The following is a 17,851-nucleotide window of genomic DNA, read 5'->3' as shown; positions in this document are numbered from 1 at the left end:
CATAGACTGAGAGTGGAGAAGAAACAGGCCCGCACATGGTTTGAATGAGGAAAAATATGATGTTTCTGCCTCCTGATAGGAGCAAATTCAAACTCGAACCAATCAATGTAATTTATGCCGATTTCTATTATTCAATAAGTTGCATCCTGTATACCATCTCTCATTTATGTGATTTAGAGTGGTCTATTCTTCACCACTGCTATTTACATCAATCATTCATGGGGGAATCCAGAACTAGTGGGCATAGGTTTAGGGTGAGAGAGAAAAAACATAAAAGAGACATAAAGGGCAACTTTTTCACAGGGTTGTGTGTGTATGGAATGAGCTGCCAGAAGAAGTAGTGGAGGCTGGTACAATTACAACAAGTAAAAAGGCATCTGGATGGGTTTATGAATAGGAAGGGTTTAGAGGGATATGGGCCAAGTCCTGGCAAATGGGACTAAGTTAGATGAGGATATTTGATGGGCATGAATGAGTTGGATCCGTGCTGAACAACTCCATGACTCTGGTTCAAGTCTCACCTGCTCCAGCGGTGTGTAATTAGATCTCTTAACTTGATTGGAAGTATTCACTCTACCAGATCTCTTCTTAAAACGGCAGCTTACCATATCTGGCAGTATCCTTATGAAACTTTAAACTTCTCTCTTTATGATTCAACTACGTATTTCCTTGAATTTGAACGTTGCTGACAAGATGGACACGGTGTTGACGTTTCTTGCCTTGCACTATCTAGTCAGATCTTAAAAGTACTACATTTCAAATTCCACAACAATTCACACCAAAGAGGAAAATTAAGAGCTGATTGGTTAGAAATGTTAATTCTGACAAAGTTCAGAGGACATTGCCATGGAGACTGCAAGAGGGAACTATTGGCTCCTCAATCTCACAAATGTTTAAAAAAAGCTGGAAGGTGTAAAGGTGCTTATTGCAGAGGGCAGATGAATGTATGAAGTGAATGTATGTTGCTTCTAGATTGTTTTGCTTTTCTCAGTTTATTGTTCAAGAATTATTTTGCTTTATTAAAGTCACAGAATCCTATGGTTTTATTATTTTAATGAAGTACTTGATCGTTCAAACTTCACTATCTTTAAACGAAATGTTACTGCTACCTCACAAGATCAAACCAAAAATTTACCTTGTCCAGGATCATTATACATGTATTGCAAATGAAATCTGGAATAAACTGTATTACGTGTGGTATAAAGGATTTGTACTATCAGAGAATAGTAACTGGTCGAGTTGAATGGCTCAGTCCACTGGGTAATTTCCTCAACCAGTAGTTGAGTATGGACTTAGGATGAACTACCACTCTACTAAATTAGGATCAGAAAATATAGCTTGCTTTATAACGGTGTAAATGAATATTACAACCATACAAAGGGCAGTTTGTACAAGACTTCTTGGCAATCCAAAAGTAGCGACTTCAGCAACTTTGGAGATGTTGCCAGCTAAAACTCATTTGTGTTTTGGAATAGACTAACTTGTATTCCAAGTGCAAAATTACAAAATAAGCTATGAAATGTTAACTTCCTGACTTTCAGTTTTGTGCCATGGAGGGACCTAAAATTCAACTATGTTGGTATGATGGTGTTTTAAATGCCTGTTAAGAATTGAATGAGCTAAAGTTATTTTGTTTGGAGGTTTCCTCCTGTGTGTGTGATATGTTTGTTTAGAAAATGGTTTGCTAGCTATGAAAATAAAATTGAACAATACCAATTTAATATGCACCAATACAGTTGCTAATTGCAATGTGTAGCACATATTTTCATATATTTGAGAAAATTATTACAAAAAGAAACAAGCAGGGAAGATTTGTGTTTCTCATACCTTCGAGTCAAAGTGATGGCAAGGAACTGGCAGGAGCTAATTGTTTGGAAGTAGTGAATGTAATATGCCCAGAAGTCAGGAAGTTTTTGAATTTGCTGGCATTGATTCAATCTTGTGCTTGGAAGGGATTGTTCAACAGAACATCTCGCTTGTGCCAAATAATGTGCAATTGAAAAACACTTGACTTTTATTTTTGTTGCAGGATTCACTTTGAAAGCTAATCATCAGTGACTAGAAAGCAGACTCAATGTTAAGTTAAGCAGTTGGAGTGAGAACTCAAAAACAAAACAGGAAATAAACCTTTCTTTCCAAATTGAAAACTCAAACACATAAATGTAATAGTTTTGCATTAAGTAATTTAATTTTTCCTCCCTTCTGCAGTTAACTGTCTTTCCTTAACAATGTTCAAAAGTACTATTATTCTTTTATGTGCATCCAAGTATTGAAATACATTGAGATTTGTGGCAACACAATTCAAATATTTCTTATTTTTTTTGTCATAGATGGCAAAGAAATGGCACAGACATTGACTTCAGCCTCAGTTATCGCTACAGTTTGATTGGTGGCAACCTCGTTATCAATAACCCAGTTAGAACCCAGGATTATGGAACCTACCAATGCTTCGCAACAAATTTGTTTGGCACAATTGTGAGCAAAGCAGCCAAGCTTGAATTTGCATGTAAGTTGCAATGAGCAATTTTCAAAATTAATCTTGCATTTTTTAATGAAAAGTTTTGGCATTATTTTTCCATGCTTGCAACATTACAAAGGAATCTTGACTGCCTATCAGCATGTATTGGAAAATTACAGCATCATTCACTTTCAACTTTCTGTCTCATGACACCTTTGATGTTGTAGTATGTGTCAAGGGTGAACAAGAAGATTAAGTACATTATGCATTCTTATGAAGTCATTTCCAGCTGAAATACAGGAGATGTTTCATATTAGATCTCTTGCCCTAATCTGTAAGAAAATATGATTTTACATATTGAAAGCCCCATCTTCTGCACTTGTCAATGAGCTAATTTCCTGAGGATCTAGTTAGATTCAATAAACAGCTGTCTTTGGGTTAAAAAGCCAACATGAGGATTTTGGGAAGCAATTCTTGCTGTATTTCTGTTTGCTGATGAAACTATAACATCTATTGCCTAAATGTCAGAGACAGTATTTTAGTGTACTTGTAAATGCTATAATTCACTTTTCAAAAGAAAGAGAAAGGTTTTAAGTTCTGCACTTTTGCATACTTATATCTTGCACACTTCTGCACTCATAAATGTGTTTCCTCTTATTCAGAGGCTGTGTACATTTTAGGCCTGCTTTGTTCAGGATGTTCCACATTAATAAAAAAAAAGTTATGGACAAAATGTGAAATGATAAACATTGATAAATTTGGCAAGATCATTTCTCAAGCTTTATTAATGTAAAGGGCAAGCATACATTTAAGGTTCTGAATACTGCGACAATTAAATGTCCATGGGGCATTGGAAAACAAGGGGAGAATTTCTTCTAATGCCTACATGTTGGCAATAATGTTTGTGTTAATACATTTCAAAGAAAGCCATCAAACATTTTCAAAGGTTTTGGGATGTACAGTTATGGGTTAACCTTGGCTTGAGTGGAATTTATGAAAACATCGAAGGATATTTGGAATTTTGAATTCTTGAAACAGTTATGAACATTTTTATTAATAAGCAGATTTAACATGGTCAAGATTTTCAGTGATATTGGCAATGAACTGGATTGTTAAAATGCATTAAAGTATCACTAAATTTACTAATATTGCTGAAAACTGTTAAAATACTTGATACAATTTGCATTTAAAATCATCAAAAATAAATGAGAAAGTAGTAGAATGTAGATAAGCTTTTTTTTAAAGAAAGGACTTTTTAACATTATGATGTCTTTTTTTTTGTCCTTCATGTTCTCAATCTTCTTCTGCCCTGTGAAGCAGTCAGAGTTTTCCTGAGAAGGGAACTGAATACAAAGTGACATAATTGTTTTATAAAGACTTGTCTGGAAGGGTAAACTGATGACAATATAATCTCCACCAATCTGGAGAAAAGAATTGTTCCTGAGAAAAACTAAGCAGTTTGGTTGTTGTTGTTCTAACATGAATAATGTGTATTTACGCTTGAGTCTGATGTCTCACAAGAGACAATCATGTACTTCATACAGAATGTAATTAAATTTTTTATTCTGATTGTCAGCATTGACCCTATCTTCTGCTGTAAGCTTCATGTGAGCATCTTCCCTTCCAGATATCAGTAACTAAGACTTGGTGAATCTATTCAAGACATCTCAGATATTTCCATAGAGCATAGCTACCCATGTTGGTAACTGCGGTAGACATCACCTCTTATTAGTCTGATAATTGTTTTGGAAAAGCCTCTTCTTCCTTGTTAGTTGACCTTTAACCGAATGCACAAACAGCCATCAGCTGGTCCAGGAACGCCAACCTGAGTGCATCTTTAAGTGGTCACATTATCAATAAATTTCTAAACCACTATATTCTAGATACCATTTATGTTTAGCTTCCAGAAACAAACTTCAAAAATCAGATTTTGTTTTTACAGAAAGGAACAAGGAGGATTGATTTTATTCTAAATCCTCCTTGTTCCTTTCTGTAAAAACAATATCTGATTTTTGAAGTTTGTTTCTGGAAGCTAAACATAAATGGGATTTAGAATATAGTGGCTTAGAAATTCATTGATAATGTGACCACTTGAAGATGCACTCAGGTTGGCGTTCCTGGACCAGCTGATGGCTGTTTGTGCATTTGGTTAACGGTCAACTAACATTCCGAAACACGAGATTTAGAATAAAATCAATCAGGAAATATTCAGTTTAACAAAAATATTCTTCAAATCAAGTTGTACTCTGAAGCTGCATTTCAATTGGATAATGCAGATAGACTGCACTCGAGATAGGTGGTTGCATAAAGTGGTCTTTAAACAAAGATCAAAAGACTGAAAAGTATGAGGTAAAGTGTTCGAAAACTGGAAGAATTTGAAATTTTCTTGGCAAAGTTTGACTTTCTGACTATTTTCCACTCTTCTGCTACATTTGAATTTCATGACATTATTTTTTTAATTCAGTAGAAGTTTGTCTTTGTGAGATTTCAATTGGCATCATTATAATGAAGAGTTAAAGTGTAGGATGGAAAGAGATGTTAACAGTTTTGTAATTGTTTCATATCAATTGATTATTGGATAAATTCTGTGTTTCTTTCTGCTTACTGCCTTTAGCATTAGTTTGGTTGATTTAAAGTCAAACTGTTCTTTGATGGACCCTCATTTAGGTCTTTTGCCTGAAACATCAATTCTCCTGCTCCTCAGATGCTGCCTGACCGGCTGTGCTTTTCCAGCACCACACTATCAACCCTCAGTTATTACATATGATTTGAAATATTTCTAAGCACAACTTGTTTAAAGTTTATGACACGTCTGAGAGCATTCTGGATAAATGGCTTTCTCAAAGTGGTATTGTGCACATGGTACAATAGATATAATTACTGAACTAAAGAATATGCTTAAATGTATTTTAAGGTTATTTTATAATTGGAGAAAATTGCATCTGTTGACTTCTGCAAATGTTATAATCATGATTGCTTGAAATTTGATTGATGCCACTGCACAGTCAATTGACCTCAGCATAATGCAGATCTTTGAGCATCCACTACCCTCTGGGATGTTTGGATATATTCAAAAAACGACTGATACATTTTTGGATACCAAAGGAATTAAGGGTAGTACAGGAAGTGAAATTAAGGCAGAGAAAAGTCATAATTATTTTGAGTGGCAGAAAACATGAAAGAGACAAATTGCCTACACCTTCTTTGGTTGCTTTTGTTCTTATGTCTTTCTGGTAGAATAGTTTTTAAGATTCTTCTTAACATCAACGTGGGTTTTGCAATATGGTCAGCATTGGTGAAGTGATATTTATGTTGAGAGGGTGTTGCTGGAAAAGCACAGCAGGTCAGGCAGCATCCGAGGAGCAGGCAAATCGACATTTCGGGCTGGAACTCTTCATCAGGCTTTCCTGATGAAGGACTCCGGCCTGAAGACTTTGATGTTTGCTTTCCACTGGTCAGTCATTAGTTATTGCATTATTTAGCTTAGTAATGTTGTAACTTTCTATGCTAGGATGATATTCTGGTATTTCTGTGTTGCTCGTTCAGTACCAGAAGCACAAGGCTGCTGTACAGTACAATTTTCCACAGTGTAGAGAGATTCATCCCGAAGTGATTGGCTTGTCTATTGAAATGCACCAAGCATTTAGTCATTGCTACTGATTGCACGCTAGGAAATTGTACTTTCTCACCAATCCACCTCCAAAGAAAACATACCTACTGTGAAGTTCTAAAAGGTGCTTTGTTGGTCTGGCTCCAACCACAAAAGATGTATATATGTTTTGAACACATCACCACAATGACACAGCTTATTCAAAAGGCTGAGAGCAGTGATCAAACATTGACGTGTTATTGAAATATACTGTTAAATCTCTGAACAGAAGGCCATTGGGATGAAAATTATTTCAAGCTATTTTTCACCTTACACAAGGAAAGGTTTGTCTCTCAGATTTTCCTGAATATGGTCCCTGATCTATTGCTCTATTCTGGGGCAGCTGAGTGGCTCAGTAGTTAACACTGCTGCTTTACAGCACCAGGGTCCCAGGTTTGACTTCAGCCTCAGGCGACTGTCTGTGTGGAGTTTGCACATTTTCCCCGTGTCTGTGTGAGTTTGCTCCAGTTTCCTCCCACAGGCCAGGTGAATTGGCCATGCTAAATTGCCCATAGTGTTAGGTGCATTAGTCAGAGGAAAATGAGTCAGGTGAGTGACTCTTCAGAGGGTGGTGTGGACTGGTTGGGCTCAAGGGCCTGTTTCCACACTGTAGGGAATCTAGTCTGTTCCTAAATATTCATATTTACATGTGGGTACCATCTTTAGGAATACACTCAGTAATCTGGGTCTCTGCAGAAAAGTTGCTTGGAGCTCAACTGTTACGATGTTATCTGGTGGAAAGATCTCTTTTTGGACTTTTTAACTTTAGCACATGCAGAAATAGACAACTGCTCAAGAGTTTTTTTTTCAGAATGGCAAGGACACAAACTGAATAGTCATGGACAGCTGCTTCAGCTGGTCTGAAAATAGTTCAGTTCTGAAACTGTCACTAGTCTTCTGGTATGTGTCTGAATAGGAATGGAAAGTAAACTGCTTTGAGAAGTCTGCTTCATGTCGCTAATGTTGATTGCACTATTCAGGCAATTTATTGCTGGAAACAGCTGTAAGATTTTAGCACCTTGGGAATAGACTGAACTCCTGTTCCACTCTCTCACAGTCTGACACAGTGAGATCACCCTTTAAAAAGATTGAATGTTTTTGAAGGGCCCTGGGCACGGAGAGTGCAGTTGTGGTGGTGCCAAGGAGATTGTTCCTCTTGTTTTTCATGGGCTCTGCTGCCCTGTCGCTTTGTGGCTTTATTCCTTCAATCCTATGATCCTGGTTAAACCTCATGACAATTTCTCTGTGTTCTTAAGTATGTTTGAAGTTGTGCCGTCCAAAACTTATGATTCTAAATTATGACTACCTTGCACTGAAGAAATGAAGAAAAAAATTAACAAGGTCCTTCCTCTAAAATTGGGAATCACAATGCTTAGAAAGTCCAGCATGATCCCATTGAGGTCTCCTCAACTAAATAATTCTAATGTGTTGCCTAACTGGGAACACATTGTCTGGCTGAAGACTCAACTGAGACACATCCATGTGTACCTTCCAATAGCAGCTTGTCCATCTTTAAGGGAAGCTGCACTCTTTGTTCAGAAGCCTCTTTGGACAGAGCATTCATGGCACTTTACAGAGCTGGTCTTTTTGTACAGACTGTCTATTAAAGAATTGGTTGCAAGTAAAAATGCAGAAAATGGAGCAACTGGCAAAAAAAGAGTGTTTCCAATATGGTGCTGGAGGCATTTCCACAGGAGTTAAAAGAATGGCAGACTGCCATGTCCTTACATCAGGAGGCCCTGTTCCCTGAGTTAAACCCTGAGAAGAGAATTAAACCAGGTCAGTTTCTTGAATTGGCACTCATACCAGAAGAAGGCCAATGACATTTCACAGATGTTCAAGGTCAATGAGTATCTCTTGATGCAATATTTCCTACTTGGTGCACCAACAATCTTGTACGCTGCTCAGTGCATCACCCTATCACATACCCATTTGCAATGTCAAGAAATCAGGATTTTGGGCAACGCTCAGTGACTGCTCCTTGACCTCTCCCATAACAATGCTACCTTCTCAACCCATCTCTTGGTGCTTTTGTGTACCACCAGCTGTTCAGCTACTGTGGACTCATCACTCAATCATACCACAGCAAACTCACTGACATTCTCCCTCTTTTGAAAGGGATTCTCTGATAAGATGGGGCTGTCATGAATTAGGACAAGTATGACTACATCAATTAAGCTTTCCAGAGGAGATTGTTCTCCGTATTATGGAGCTGGAGTGAATGAGGCTGCCAAATCTGTGTTCCGATAGCATACAGGATGACATGTTTCTGACTTCCTCCCCCTTCTTAACTTCCCATTTGCACTTTTCCTGCTTTCTGGCATAGCGTACAAACTGCAGATAATACAATCATGGATTTCCTGCTTTTCACCGCATCTCCTTTTCCCTCAATCTAACTGTTCCCTTGCTGCTTCATATCCCCAAAACTGCCACTTGGCCAGTCATTGAAGCCTTACAATAAAGAGTGACAGCTACATTTGACCTCACTCAGATAAAGAGGGAGATGCAGTTATATGAATGGTGATGTACTGGCAGCTCTGCAAGACAATCACATGTCACCATCAAGGAACATTGAGGAGTCAAGCTCCTAAACATGAGCCTTCATGTAGAGTTTGGGATTCATCTGTTGAAGGGTAGAAATGGTGGTCAGCTCAAGGACAGCATTTTTTGATTCATTTATAATGGAGCTTCTAAGGTTGATGTCTCAGCTTCTATTTCAAAAAGATGGAAGCCACCAAACATGTGAATGCTGCATTGGAAGCTCCAAGTGAAATCACGAGTTTCTTGTTTGTTGTGGTGCAAACCAGCCATGTGCAATGAGTCACACCAAGAGAGTTAGCAGTGTTTACTTCTTGTCTCGGTCTCTCTTAGAATAGCAGTATTCATGCACCACCCACTGCTAGTACCTTTACTGTTGCTTCAGTCATTCCTCAGTTATGCAACCATACAATGTCGTGTAGTCTGAAGCAGAGCTTAAAAGGCCCAGATCTGGTAAAGGATACACTGTAAGGCCATCAATGGTCGGTTTCCTGCAAGTTAGCAGTCTTCCATCAGTTTCATCATCATAAGGTAACAATAACAAAAAAATCCACTCAAAGACAGGCTCTAAACAAATTCACAAAGTGAGCAGTTCAGTTTTGATGTATGATTGAAAGGGGTTTAGTTAAAATTGTTCCTATAAGTTTCTATCTCATGCTCGTAAAATGGAGTCCATCCTTTGTCTCTCAGTTCCATTCTAAATATAAAGAAAGAAAAGATTTTACAAGGTATTCTGCAGAACCTCTGAAATAGTGCCAGGAATATCATTGGACAGTTTGTCTGAACGTTAGAATTGGTTTTGAAATTGGACGTAATTATCGGTTACTTTGTCAGTCTCTTCGTGTGTTTTGGGAAAATGGGATCTGAAATGAGGCTGATAAGTGAAATTTGTAAACTTCCTTGACAGGTTTTAGTCCTGTTTATTTTGTGTAGCATTGTAATGTTGGATTGTGGAAAAATAAATTTGCTGCTGTGTTTCAGGCTTGAATCAAGCCACCAAGAGTTCTGTTTGAACAATGCAGTCAACTCTTTGTACAAGCCATGGGGTTTGAAATGCTATTGATTTATGTGAGGCATTATGGTATGTTATTTCTTTAAGCTTATTATTCAAATTGGGAGATTGCATCAAAACTACATTGAATAAAATTTGAAATTATTGACAATAAAAACTTCCAAAATATTCATTTATGCATATTAGTTAAGAGTGCAGCTATTGTAATTGACATCAAACTCCATTAAGCTACTTAATTTTCATGTCTTTCTCACTTTCCACCTTGCACTCCACTTACAATAAATATGATTTTCTTTACCTGTAGCACTTTCAATTAAGAACCAGATAGAAAATCAACTATCACTGTATTTAATTCAAATTGATTTTTATTCCTGCCGAAATAACAGAAAATGATTAGAGTACGAAGCAACTGTGGAGAGAAAACAAAGATTAAGGATGCAAGGATTGTTATTGTAATTGACACAGGTTCAGCCCATCAACTCGAGTCAATTTGAAATCCCCATTCCATCCAGAGAGTTGGGATTAGGTCCTGATTATGTTGACTGGTCAGTGTCAGGCTTTTCCTAAGGTTCAGAATCCTGGAGACAGAAATCCTGTCCCTGACAGCTGTCGATCAATCGAAAGCCAGAAACTCTCACTTACAGGAGTATGACTCGGAGAGGTAAATGCTTCCAGTAATGAATCCTGGGAGAGATTCGGCTGCTGAGGGTCTCGTGTCACAGATGAGAGAGATGGGGCTGTGGGAGAGAATAAGCTGGAGGATTTGTAGGCAAGGTAATGGGTGATCTACAGAGATCACCCCACCCCATCTTCATGACGGGTTCCTCAGTTAAGTGCTTTGAAAGAGCAACCTCACCCAGCCACCGGTACAGGGAAGTTACGTCACTGGCTTGTAATCCTTGAGCTGCTATTATCTTTTAATTGTCTCTGGGATAATTGTCAATGGGGTTAGTAATGAACCTAACTAATATCTAGCCATGATTAAGTGAATTTTGCCCCATGGAACCGTTTCCACTTTAATTGTAGAAAGTTTTCCCAGGAAGGAAATGTGCTGCGCCTCCCACACGTAATGCTGAGTGTCCTTTCAAGGTGGTCCACATGAAATTCAGCTCAATGTTTCAGGTTGATGGGATCATGGATCTGAAACCTTGGGGCCAATGTTTCATTGGCCAGAAAGTCATTATTCCAGGGTGGATAGGAATTGTGCTGGGAACCTTGAGAAATCTCCATTGTAGCACAGTCTGAAGGAATTGCCTAGGAATTTGAAGATTCTGCTGGGAAATTGGTCCCCAACTAGAGCATTCAATTTAAAGCAGAAACTTTTGACAGTTCGAATGAAGTGAAGTGATACATAGTGCATCAGGAATTAGACCATTAAACGTACCCTTACAGACAATGGCCTCTCACGCCACCAGTTCAGCCTGCCCCAGACACTTATGATCCCCAAACCATGTATTGACACACCAATCCAGGACCTGAGCATATCATCCCCCTACCCTCACCCACAGCCAACTACCACACCCCTGCCCATAGCCAACCCATTCACCAGGCACCCCCATACCCCTGCTTCTCCTCCACTGCAGATCTAACCCTATTTCTTCTCTCTTCTGCTTGCACTCCAATGGAATGTGACCTCCCCGACCTCACCATCCCACCCCTCCCTCGGCCCACTCTAACGCCTGGCTCCCTGTTCTCAGTGTCATACACTGGAACCATCTTAACTCATCATCCTCATTCCCCACCACCCCTCCGCCCCCAACCCTGCGCCTTGCTGGAATCAGCCACCCTAACCCCACCAACCCTGTGACAGTTCTGGGATTCAAAATAATTTTTGGAATTGAAATACAGATCTGCATAACTGATGGAGACTTGATCTTAAATTCCTCTGAGAAATGTCATAAAAACAAAAAGTACCAAATGACCATGTGTTTGAGATTGCCAGTCCTCAGAAAATAAGGCTCATTTTACTCTGTCTCTCTGTCCACAGAGTCCAACTGAGTATTTTCATAATTTTTTTCATCATATTTCTGATTCCCGGCATCTGGAATATTTTGCTGTTGCTTTAATCCTGCTGGTTTTATTCCTGATTTGTTCTGCTCAACTGATGCAAATAGGTCATGTGCTTAAAGCAGAAAGCATTTGCTGAACTGTCACTACAATGCAAAACATGCAACAATATTAATTGCATTATTCAAAAATGTAGCGTAGGTGAGGAAAGCATCAGGTTACAAACCACAGTCATTACTATATGTGACTGATTTTGTAAGTGAGAAGTAGTCTCATAGTTAGATAATTGAAATAAATTTTCAAATACTTCCATTTTGCAGTTTTAAATGTAAGTGATGTGCTTGAACGGAAATATCAAATAAATCCTGAGTGGCATTTTGAGAAATGTCAAGTTATATTTATTACAGCAAAAACAACAGGAATTAGTGTTCTTTTCCCAGCATGTGTGAAATTACCAAGCCTGAGTTCTTTAGCAATGAATTGGTTGCATTCAAAATCAGACACGTTGGTTACATATTGAACCTTGCCCTCTGACAGCAGAAAGATTTGTCCGTAGAATACGTTGCCCACCTTGACGATCTTTCACAAAAAAAAGTATTTCTTTAGTTTCTAACATTAAACATGAGGAGGATGAGTCCTATTTGCGTAAGATAAGGGATCTTATGCAAAGTGAGGGTCATTCCAAAAGCTATTTGGATGAATGGGATGCAGTAGTTCTGAATAATTGTCCCTGGTTTCCCATTTTCCTGGATGTACCACTGAGGTTTTGTAATGCACTCAAGCTCCATGATCTTGCCACACATCCCCCCTCCCCCACCCACCTAAACCAAGGGATCACTTGCACCCTTTATTGGCTGACTACAGAAAGACCTTCTTACTCTATCTCATTGACATGCTGATCATCAAAGTCGCAACAAATTGAACAACTCCTGTTCACATCTTTTCGGACTCACTGTCAGCTACAGAGCAATGTCACAATATTTGTTTTCAGGTTATCAAGTCTGTCCTGTTTTTCAACAATTATTGACTTTGAGGTTTCTGATTACATCTGTGTAAATCGTTAAACTGCAAATACAATGCTGCCCTCGTTCACCTCCTTGAAACAGCTAAGTTTTGACAAACTATCCAATACCCTTTCCAGTAGTCTGTTTTGTAAATGAGTTCAGACATTGTGAGAGACAATGTGGTGAGGGTGTATCGCACTTAATTTGGTTAATCTGTATCAACCAAACTCCATATATGCCAGGAGGACTCATATGACACGAACAGTGGAAGTTTTTGATTCTTCCCCCTGTCTTTTGACTATCCTAGGAGCACTGGTGTCAGTTTCAAAACACCAGGCCAGGCCTGTCTGACATCAATTAGCTCTGTACATATCTGGAATAAATCAGAAATCTACAGGCTGTTTAGTTCAGTAACAAACCATGGAGTGAGACGATTCAATAAATCCTATTGAAAACCTCTAATTTTAAATGCTTTGTAATGTAACTAACTAAAATTAAACAGGGATTTTAAAACCCTGCACCCGTTGTGGATATTCTCTTCCAGAGGTCACTGGGAATGACTTATATTTTACAGTAAGTAAATTATTTTTGATTCATTAAGAAATCTGGTGAAAGTCTGTTATTCTGGATTGTCGTGCCAGAAATGTTACACAGTTTTGGTGATGAAATCAACATATTTATACTAATTGTGAATTATAAGACCATAAAACATATCAGCAAAAGTAGGCCATTCAGCCTATTCACCAATCAATGAGATCATGGCTTATCTGCAAATACTCAACTTCACTTTGCTATCTTTTCCCATAAACTTTGATTCCCTGAGAAATGAAATATCTGCCTATCCCAGCCTTGAATACACTGAATAACCCAGCCTCAATGGCCCTCTATGGTAAAGAATTCAACAGGTTCATTGCCCTCAGAGAAAAAAAAATTCTCCTCCTCTCTTTCTTAAATATATGACCTCTTATTCCAAGACTATGTTCCTTGGTTCCTGACTCTCCCACAAGGAGAAACACCCATTCTCCATCTACCCTGTCCAGTCCCTTAGGAATTTTGCAGTTTCAATCTGATCACCGTCATTCTTCTATATTGCAATGAGTACAGGCCCAATCTACTCAACCTCCATAAGATAATCCCTCCATACCTCATATTAACCTAGTGTACCTTATCAGGGCTACCTTCTTTTGATAAGGAACCAAAACTATTGACAGTACTCCAGCTGTGATCTGACTACTGCCTTGGAGAACTTTGGCAAAAAGGTCTCCCTACTTGTATACTCCATCCCTTTGAAGTAAAGGTCAACATTCTACCTGTCTTCCCTATTACCCACTGAACTTGGACGCTAGCTTTTTGTGATTTGAGGACAAAAGCTCCCAAATCCTCCTCCTGTATCTCCTCTATTCTTCCTGTCACTGTGCATAATCTCACAATTCCCCATGTTTTATCTGCAAGGTTTTGCCCACTTATTTAAGTTATGAAACAGAGGGGTCTGATTACTCATGCATTCCTCCAGTCCCAGTTGCAATACATGTTAGAATGAATGTGACGATTGAGAACCCTGAGCAAGACTTGGAAGCAGGAAAGCCTGTGACCTATGATAGGGAGATACCCTCACAATGCTTGTAACATTTGCAGAACTTATTTACTCTGGGATTGTCCAAAACTAAATTGATGCAATATATACCAAACATATTTACAATTTGGTGTTGGTCACTGGTCCCAGTCTGCTCTAACCAGCTCCTTCCCTACGGCGGGGATTTTGTGGAGTATGCATTTCATAACGAAAGCACAAAATCCCAACAACTCGAATATTCACATCCCCCAGCCCCCAATGCTTAATATTACATTCCCCTCATCTTTGCTTCAAACCCAAATCCTTGCCTCTGTTCGCCCAAACTCTGAATATTTTGCACTCCTGACGAGACTGTGGAAGTGAACTGTATTTGTCAAGGCTTTTTGAACTGGGCCAGCCAGTTATTAAACAGTGTGGCTGCAAGAGCAGGTGAGGCTAGGAATTCTGTGTTGACTAACTTCTGTCTCCATGAAGCCTATCCATGATTTACAGGGCAAAAGTAAGGACTGTGGTGGAATACTCTGCAAATTCCTGGATGAGTGCATCTCCAACAAAACTCAAGAAGCTTGGCACTGTCTAGGACGAAGTAACTGTTGATCTGCACTCCATCTAACACCTTCAATATCCACTCTGCCCACGACTGATGCAGAGTAGCAGCAGCACGCACCACTTCACAAGTCACTGCAGTAACTTGCTAATGCTCCTTAACGCTTCACATTCCAAACTTATACCACCGAGAAGGACAGTGATGCAAGTTGTTTGAGAGTACCATCACTTGCAACTTCACCTCCAAGCCAGAAACCATCCTCACTTGGAGATGTACCACTGTTCCCTCACTGCTACAGGAGCAATAACTTGTATCTACCTCCCTAACAGCATTCTGGATGAGCCGACATTGCAAGGACTTGAGCAGTTCAAGCAGGCAGTGTTCCATCACCTTCTAAAGAGCAGCTAGAGACTGGCAATAATTGCTGAATAGCCAGTGGTGCCTTCATCCCATGAACAATTCATTTGTTTTTAAAAGAAGGATCTATTTCCAGTGCTTCTGCACTGATTGGCTGCTGGTAGCTTTTGATGATTTCCAGTTGAATTCTCTGGTGAGTTGGTTAAGTGCAGTGCTGCAGGTAATCCTTAGCCACTTTTGGCAGACTAGAAAGCTGCTGTTAAATCGCACCTTCAGGTTTGAAGTAAGAATTTGTTCATCTGGAAGCATTACATGGCAGTGGGAGTCAGGGAGCCCCAGTTTTCTCTGCTCAGAGGGATCTTAAACATAGCCATGAACTTGCCACTTGTTCTGTGGCAGACGATAGGTTTCTACAAGCAATTACATGCTTGTGTAAACACAAGGAACCTCTACAAATTGTGCCCACAATGCTATTCAGGGAGCTGCCTGAGTACTTTTCTTTTACTCTAAAGGTTTCTGTTGGATCAGGAGAATGTGAGAGCTCTGACAGTGATCTCCTAGCTTATTGGCAGCACATTTTGCTTGTTGCTTGCAAATGTTTATCTTCCTGTTCCTCCCAGCCATATCTCTTTCTATGAATCTTAGCTGCCAGTTTTTGATAAAGCCAGTTGACTTTACAGCAAAGTGCTGAGCTGCAGGGAATATCCATTTACTGCCTGCACCTCACTCCTGTTATCATATGTATTTGGTATCGTGGTTAAAAAAAATCCTTCCCCATCATCTTTAGAGATTTATACATGAACTGATTAGTAAAATGTGTCAGCATAATGCATGAAAAAACATGAATTTATGCATGGTATTGCGGTCAGTATAATGCCTTTGGGGCGAGATGTGTCAGTAAGAATTAGTTGAAGTAAACTTGTATCTGATCAGAATAACAATGACAAAAAATTCTCTCGCTCACATCCTGTTGAAGTGGAGGTGAAGAATATGTAAAGCTGCCCCTTTGTGAGAAATCGGGGATGTAGGATGACACATGCACCATTGTCTTCAGTTTCTGTCACAGATATGTGTGTGTCTGTGTGTGTGTGTTTTTGTGTGAGAGAGAGTATCTTGTGCAGTGTAGTTACCTGAGGTGTGACATTAACCCAAGGTCCCAGTTGAGGTCATCCTCGAGGGTACTGAACTTAGTTATCAGTCTCTGCTCGGCCACTTCGCGTTGTTGCCTATTCCGAAGTCTGCCTTGGAGGATGGTACTCATGAAGGTGGCCTCAACTGGAATCTTGGGTTCATGTCACACTACAGGTGACCCCATTACACTCTTCCCTTGCTCTCTTATTCTCCCGCCCTTTCTGTCTCTGTCTCTCTTTCTCTCTCTCTCTCACTCACACACACACACACACACACACACACACACACACACACACACACAAGCACTCACACACTCATACAAACGCTCTCTCATACATACACACACACACACACACACACACACACTGTAATCTTTTGCTATAAATTCTGTGTCTTATGATCAATACACCACAACCACCTGATGAAGGAGCAGCGCTCCATAAGCTAGTGCTTCCAAGTAAACTTAGTGGGCGGCACGGTGGCACAGTGGTTAGCACTGTTGCCTCACAGCGCCAGAGACCTGGGTTCAATTCCCGCCTCAGGCGACTGACTGTGTGGAGTTTGCACATTCTCCCCGTGTCTGCGTGGGTTTCCTCTGGGTGCTCCGGTTTCCTCCCACAGTCCAAAAATGTGCGGGTCAGGTGAATTGGCCATGCTAAATTGCCCGTAGTGTTAGGTGCGGGGATAAATGTAGGGGAATGGGTCTGGGTGGGTTGCCCTTCGGTGGGTCGGTGTGGACTTGTTGGGCCGAAGGGCCTTTTCCACACTGTAAGTAATCTAATCTAATCTCAACCTGTTGGACTATAACCTGGTGTTGTGCGATTTTTAACTATACTTACTGTACTTTGTCCTTGAGCCATAACTCCTCATGCACATGAAAGCTGTGCTGTTAACATTGGAATGACCTGAATGAACTTCTATTTGAATGTAATCTCAAATTAAACAAACAAATTCTATTGGTTGTATTTGTTTTAAATATACTCTTGACTCTTATTTATGATCATGTAACCACAGTGACTCAAAACTTTGGAAGTATTCCATACCTGATTTGCTGTCTGGGGATACTTTTGTTGTTGGGTGTTCTCCTTGTAATTTTCTTTGTGAGGGTTGCTGTGTGTCAGAGTAAGTAATGAATAATACATTTTGTTTTCCATTCTTGCACCTAACGCACTGTTAAACACTATCCACTGAAGTTTCCAAGGGGTTCAGAGTGACAATTACAAGTCTGTTCGACCTAAAGTTTCAGACAATAAATTCTTGCTACGTTTGGAGAAGATTTTCATTCTCTACAGCAGCAATCCAATGGTCTTTCTGAGTGATTGACCTAATTTGTGCCGATTCTTTTCAAATTTCAGCCAATTTTGTATAGCAGGCTTGTATCTCCCAGGAGTGGATTGGTAACTTCCAAAATTGTGTCAAACGTGATTGACAAAATGAAATCCAAAAATAATAGATCATAGTGTCTAGATTACTTACAGTGTGGAAACAGGCCCTTCGGCCCAACAAGTCCACACCGACCCGCAACCCACCCAGACCCTACATTTACCCCTTCATCTAACACTACGGGCAATTTAG

At 39.6% G+C, this 17,851-nt stretch overlaps 1 protein-coding gene across 15 annotated transcripts in view; it reads left to right on the top strand.

The window, feature by feature from the left end:
• The window catches only part of LOC140483855 (contactin-4-like), a 2,466,301-nt gene that overhangs the window by 1,511,193 nt on the left and 937,257 nt on the right, over window positions 1-17,851 (top strand). For all 15 annotated transcript variants that reach the window (XM_072582595.1, XM_072582599.1, XM_072582606.1 and 12 more), the window contains one exon: window positions 2,331-2,506. In XM_072582595.1, coding sequence (XP_072438696.1) covers window positions 2,331-2,506 — 176 coding nt within the window. The remainder of the gene's footprint in view (window positions 1-2,330; window positions 2,507-17,851) is intronic.

The sequence above is a fragment of the Chiloscyllium punctatum genome, chromosome 12 (assembly GCF_047496795.1).
Source record: "Chiloscyllium punctatum isolate Juve2018m chromosome 12, sChiPun1.3, whole genome shotgun sequence".
In the NCBI taxonomy this organism is placed as follows: domain Eukaryota; kingdom Metazoa; phylum Chordata; class Chondrichthyes; order Orectolobiformes; family Hemiscylliidae; genus Chiloscyllium; species Chiloscyllium punctatum.
The sequence above is the reverse complement of the archived record's forward strand: the minus strand, read 5'-3'. Positions and strand labels throughout refer to the sequence as shown.